A 6,797-nucleotide genomic window follows, 5' to 3' on the forward strand; every position below is an offset into this window, starting at 1 on the left:
CAGAACCAGGTTTATCATCACTCACGCATGTCATGATTTTTTGGTCTGGCAGCAGTACATGCAGTATGTAAAACTACTACAGCACTGTGCAAAACACCTGGGCACCCTAGCCTTACACATGTGTCCAAGACTTCTGCACAGTACTGTATTCTGGGGCACTGAGCAGGAACAGAGGTTCTCCACAACCTCTCCGTTGGACTGGTCTCAGGTCACTCTCCTGCTGATAGGAGGGACAAGCATGACGTTTTGCAGAAGGGATCAGCGTGGGGAAAACAATTTGAGCTTCACCTACTCACAAGGTTTACGCTTGCTGGCGATTTTGTAAAAATTAAGAAGTGCGTCACCCCAAGCGGTCCGGCCACCGAGACAAAATCTTTCAGCAAATTCTTCTTCCGTACCTGAAAAACAATTTTAGGAAGGAAATGAATCTAAGTTGTTTTGTAACAGTATTGCTACTGGAAGAACACGGGCATTATTTTTTTTTTCCTTACAGTAAAATACCATTCCAACTTTTATATGCTGAGTAGTTTCCTGTGTGACCCACATCAACTTTTAATGAACTGTGATCACCTGTAGCTCACTATGTAGGACATCGCTTTAACCTTCTTGGCAGACACTCGCCAAATCCGGCAGAAGGAGCACCCACCCCCCCCACCGGCTCCTGAACATAGCAGATAAAATTTCAACCACTCACCGTCAGACCTCATCAATGCTGTTGCTCAGTAAGAAGAGCAGAGGGGTTATGGTACTAATTCGAGTAGGATACTAAACATCCATGATCTAATGGTGTAAAGTTTGAATGGTGTTGTTGGAAACTGCTGTTCTTTATGCTTCTAATAAGATATTAATTGAATTAATGAGTTTTTAGCAAGACTGAATTTGTAGTTTCACTCATATACGACTTGTATTTTTTTTACAATATGTAATGTTAGTCGGTTTATCATCTTTCTTTGTTCATTGGCTAAGTGTTAAACATCCCATACCTGTACGTCTTCCAATAGGCCCCTCCCTTATCTTAGGAATTTACCCTCATCTTGGTATAAAAGTGTCTATATCTGCAAAAATCGCCATCTTAGTTCTCTGAGTTCCTGCTCATCTGTGCTCTGTGCCTGTTTCCTTGTTTTAAACTTTCAATAAACAATTATGCAGCAGCAATTTCCCAACTCATTCTTGTACTCCTAAAAGAACCTGTGCATCGAAAATCACAGGATCCGACAGTGTTCTGCTGTGCCTATAATATCCTGGTAACAGTACTGGGCAGACCTCCATCGCTGGCATTGCCTAACCTGCTTCGTCATTGTCTGGTCACTGGCCAAATTGGATGACCATCTCACTTAACACAGGTTGTTGTTAGCCGATCAAGCTGTTTACTTCCCACTCTAGACTACAAACAGTGAGGTCTTAGCACCAATGCCAGTGGCACTCTCCAGCTAATGACCCATCTAATCTTATTACTTGCTTTCAGTGAGTTAACCAATCCCCTCAATCTGGTAGGTACGTCGCATCCGAAGTTTCTCCAGTTAGCGGACGATTTCCCTCCACGCCTCTCTGACGTAGTGGGGAACCGCGCACGAGGCAAGTTACAGCAGTGGTTTGTCATTGCCTTCTGCCGGGTGAGTTTCCAAAGAGATCACTAGCTTGTTACCCAGCACGGATGGAAAGCGTGCAGGGGAACCAGCTGGATTCAAGCTCGGGACCTTTCGTCCTAAAGTCCGGCACTAGTCGGGTCCCTCTCAATCTACATGGACCAGTTACACTCCAACCATAAACCCTTACTGTGTGCAGAAACTTTCTACGTGGGATCAAATATCTTTTGGAATTCCAACCACATTACATCCATTATCCACTCTACCTGGGACACCCTCAAGGAATGTTAAAAAATTCATCAAAAATGATTGCCTCTTCACAAAACCACGTTGCCCGCTTGCCTTGGGATTTTCCACTTACACAATAATGGATTCCAGTGTCTTTCCAGTGACAGATATTCAAAATTCAAAGATTGAAAATACATTTATTATCAAAGAATATATAAATTACACAAAATACTCTGCAGATGCTGGGGTCAAAGCAACACTCACAACACGGTGTAGGAACTCAGCAGGTCGGGCAGCATCTGTGGAAATGATCAGTCAACGTTTCGGGCTGGAACCCTTTGTCAGGAGTCCTTACGAAGGGTTCCAGCCCGAAACGTTGACTGATTATTTCCACGGATGCTGCCTGACCTGTTGAATTCTTCCAGCGTGTTGTGAATGTTGCTATAAATTACACAACTCTGGGATTCGTCTGCTTACAGGTAAGCATAAGAAACCTGAAAGAACCCAATTAAATAAAATACAAGCCAACACCCAATGCGCAGAGAAAGAGAGAGAAAAAACACAAATCACACAAAACAACAGAAGCGAGCTACAGCATTCCGAACCAATTCAAGTCCTCAGGTCCGAATCCCTGGAGCCGCCTGGAGTCGGCCCCAAGCCTCGGTCTTAGTTCATCATATTAGCGGGGCAAATCACAGCAGCCGGGGCTGTCTCACAGCCTCAGCGACGTGGGGAGAGGAGGATATGAAGCTAATTGTTGTACAGCTCTCTCCTCTCTGGAACAGTGACTCCAACTCATTGTCCAGAATCTTTGGGAAATTCACAATCAGTGCATTTGCTGTCTGTCGGCCACTTGCTTTCAAGCTGAGGGTTTCAACCGCCATCTCCAGGGGACTTGATCTCCCTTCTGTCCTATATCTCCACTGCCCATCCACGTGCAAGGATAGCAGCATATCTTCCAGCTCCTCTTCCTTCGTTACTGTTTATGAAAATCTCTTCGAAAAGCAGAAGCGTAGTGGTAAGCACAATGCTTTACAGTACAGGAGAACGGGGTTCAATTCCCACCACTGACTGTAAGGAGTTCATACGTTTTCCCTGTGACGGCATGGGTTTCCCCCCCAAAGTCCATAGACGTACCAGTGGGTAGGTTGATTTGTCATTATAAATTGTTCCGTGATTCGGCTCGGGTTAAATTGGGGGGTTTCTGGGCAGCGCAGCTCGAAGGGGCGGGAATGGCCTGTTCCACACTGTATCTGAATAAATAAATAAATTTGCTAATCCTGAGTCAGAATGGGACAATTTCAAAATAAGAAAATGCTGACGTTGGAAATCTGAAATAAAATTCAGAGTGCAGAAATGGACAGCCAGCGAATGAAATACAATTCACTGTTCGGGTCAATGAGGAAACCCCTCAAAGGCCTAAGCAGTCTCTCCTGTTTCCTGGACACCCACATGGAAAAGGAACATGATCAGGCAGGAAAGTGAAGAAGATTGCAGAACATTTTTCTTCATGCCTCCCTAGTCTCCCATTTCTTATTGTCTTACCCATTCAAATGCTTGTAGCTAGTTGCTTCTCAAGGAAGTCTCCACATAACAGGATGAGACTCACCGTCAGCGAGCGGGCAGTGTAAGGCTCCATCATCCGCCTCATATCCCTGATCAACTGCAGCACATTATGTCCAACCTGACCTCGGTTGAACACGAAGGAATGAGGGACGTTGGCATACTCCTCCTGTGCAAGGTGAATTGCATTTGCCCGAGCTTTCTTCTGGTTTTTAGTCTGCAGAAGGATATAAAGTAAAATTTACAGAGTCATTAAAACATCCAACAATTGCTGGTGTTTACCAGCAACAAATTATCACCACAGAGCTTGACTAAACATATCCATCACTAAATCATCAGCAGTGCAACAGTCTTATATTCCATAATTACTTATGTAATTAATCGTGAAGAGCTTTAGAGTTATGAAAACCTCAAAAAGAAACGCAATTCACGTGAGCAGAGAATTTCAGAGATTCACCACCCTCTTTATTGTGAGCAGTTTTGGGCTCTTTACCTAAGAAAGGATCTACTGGCATTGGAGAGGGTCCAGAGGATTTCATGAGTATGATCTTGGGAAAGATAAAAAGTTAACATATGAGGAACATTTGATGGCCCTGAGCCTGTACTCACTGGAGTTTAGAAGATTGGGGGGGGGGGGGGAATCTCATTGAAGTCTATCAAATATTGAAAGGCCTAGACAGAGTAGATGTGGAGAGGATGTTTCCTATAGTGGGGGAGTCTAGGAGTCCAGAGGGCATGGCCTCAGAATGCAAGGACTTCCCTTTAGGACAGAGATGAGTAGGAAATTCTTTATCCAGAGTGTGGTAAACCTGTGAAATTCAAATTGTGGAAGCCAAGTCATTGGGTATATTTAAAATGGAGGCTGATAGGTTATAGGTAATGAAAAGAAGGCAGGAGAATGGGGTTGAGAGGGATAATAAATCAGCAGACCCAGTGACCTCACTGTGCTCTTACATGTTATTATCTCTGCAAGATAAAGAAATTTTGCATACCACAGTAACCTCCCTGTTAAAATTGTATCACTTAATTCAACAATCTCCCATTAGTGGAAACATCTTGACATTAAACTGTTGTGCCCCCTTAGGAACTTAAATGCTTGAAAAAAAATATCATCTCACATTCTTCTAATTCCAAAGAACACAGACCTAGCTAGATTAGCTTCACTTGATAGCCAGTCCTTTCATCACAAAAATTAATCTGCTGAATCTTCCTTGGCCTATCTGAACTCCAAAACCTCAAAGATGTAAACTCTCAGCTGAGACCTTCTTCCCTTTAGCGCTTATGTTTAAGAGTCAATGAAAAGTTTTTTTGGCTTCGGTTTTGATTTCTCCCATGTAAAATTCCCAAATGCACAGGCCTATGTTACATGCTCAGATCTACAGCTGACTATATCATATTCCTTACTGAAGTCCAGCGTTTCTGATGTAACAGAACCTGGAGATTTAGATCTTTTTCCCTTCCCATGCCTTTCAGATGAAGTCGAGCTATGGCCTCCTACGATCACTCACATCACCATGATCAGACTCAGCAGAGGCCAGTTCCCTATCACCCTTCTCTCATCAGACAGGCCTTCTCTCTAATCTAACCACACGCTCTAAAAGCTCTGCTTTCTCTACCAATGACAGGATTTTATCTGGGGCTGCATTTTACTCAAGAATGCAGTAAATCTCAGTCTGCGAGAGAAGGGGCAAGTAGTTCACCGTCCCTGTCACCATGTTGGAAGAGCACGGGATCAGGATTCACTGGGATCAAGCATTAGCCATTGCTCATTCGGCTGCAGCCTGACCCTTCTAAGTCAGGTGGACAAGAACCAGAGACCGAGGACAAAATTCAGCCCCGCTCTCCACAGGTGTACTGACAAGAGTGCTACATATCAGAGATGATGTGTTTTGAATGTGACATTAAAAGGAGGTCACACCTGCTCTCTTGTGTGAGAAGTCCTAGATAACGAGGAAGCTCTTAGCTATTTTAGAACACAAGAGACTGCAGATCAGGTGCAAAAAGAAAATCAATTGCAGAGTTTCAGATGATGCTCAAAAAATGAGTTCCTCCAGCAGCTTGTCCTTTGCTCTTCTATGGCTAGGTATGCTGGACTTTTCATCTGAAAGGGTCCATACAGAGAAGGGTCACAGTTTCTCAGAATAAAGGGCAGAACACATCGAACCAAGAAGAAATTCCTTCATTCAGAAGGCGACAAACTAGCGGAATTCTCACCTCCAGGAGGTGATGAAGGACAAACCACTGAAAATACTTAACCAGCATGTACACAAAAATAAGGCATGAACACTGCGGGGAGAGCAAAAACATGGTAGCAATAAAGAGAGGTTGGAGAAACTTGGATCGATTTTATTTTCTGGGGCACTGGAGACCGAGGGAAGACCTGAAACTTTTACAAAATTACGAGTGAAAAGGAAAAGAAGTATTTTTTTCCAGCAACACGCACAAAATGCCGGAGGAACTCAGCAGGCCAGGGGGCATCTATGGGAAAGAGTAAACAGAAGACTTTTCGAGCCAAGACCCTTCATCAAGACTGGAAAAAAAGATGAGAAGTTAGAGCAAACACATCATCAAACGAGAGGACACAGTTTTATAGTGAGAGGAGGGCAAGTATTTATAGAAAGGGTGCTGGGTCCTCCAGCCCGAAACGTCGACAGTTTATTCCCATCAATAAATGCAGCCTGTCATGCTGAGCTCCTCCAACACATTGTGTGCACTGCTCTAGATTTCCAGTATCTGCAGTACCTCTTGTGTCTACAGAATACTGGGTGCTGCTGGTAGTGGAAGCAGATACGATGGTGGCATTTAAAAGGAAATTAAGACAGGCATGAACGGAGCGATGTAGACAGCTAGTTGTAGTGGAGTCCGATGACCCGGCGTTCCTGTCCCCTCCTCACTCACCCGGCTGCGCTTCCCCATCCCGAAACTCCGGTCTCTCCCTTCCTCACACGCGGCTGCTGGGCAGCGCCATTAGCAAACCACGTGTCCAGCAGCGCACCGGCTCAGCGCTCCGGGTGCAACACACGCAGCTCCGGAATAAGGTTCCGCTCCGCTTCCAGTGTGCCCTTCTCTTGTCTCTCCTACAACGACCATTCGTTGAACTTTAATTTTTTTTTTGTAGTGTAGTAGCCAAAATACGCACAAGATCCCACAAGGAGCATAAATTAATATAAAATTAAAAATTTAGGTGGAATCATGTGGCCCATCCACACGGTTTTCCTCCAACAAGATCATGGTTGATGAGAACTTGGCGTCAGCTCCACATAACTTTCGACTCCTCCAACTACTCAAACTTTATTCTGGCATTCACTATATTCATATTCTGGTCATCCTAGTTCCAGAGCCCCCCCCCACAAGCAGAAGCAGCTCATTAAAAAAAAAGGGTCTTATCATAAAATGTTAAATCTGGTTTTCTTTTCACAG

The 6,797-nt window shown here is 44.2% G+C and overlaps 1 protein-coding gene across 1 annotated transcript in view; it reads right to left on the bottom strand.

The window, feature by feature from the left end:
- ppan (peter pan homolog) overlaps positions 1–6,399 on the bottom strand; it is a 105,070-nt gene extending 98,671 nt beyond the window's left edge. The window contains exons 1-3 of the mRNA XM_063035650.1: positions 6,276–6,399; positions 3,424–3,594; positions 297–398 (exon numbers count right to left, since the gene is read on the bottom strand). Coding sequence (XP_062891720.1) covers positions 297–398; positions 3,424–3,594; positions 6,276–6,293 — 291 coding nt within the window. The 5' untranslated portion in view covers positions 6,294–6,399. The remainder of the gene's footprint in view (positions 1–296; positions 399–3,423; positions 3,595–6,275) is intronic.
- Positions 6,400–6,797: the final 398 nt, after the last annotated feature.

Source organism: Mobula hypostoma, chromosome 29 (assembly GCF_963921235.1).
Source record: "Mobula hypostoma chromosome 29, sMobHyp1.1, whole genome shotgun sequence".
NCBI lineage: Eukaryota > Metazoa > Chordata > Chondrichthyes > Myliobatiformes > Myliobatidae > Mobula > Mobula hypostoma.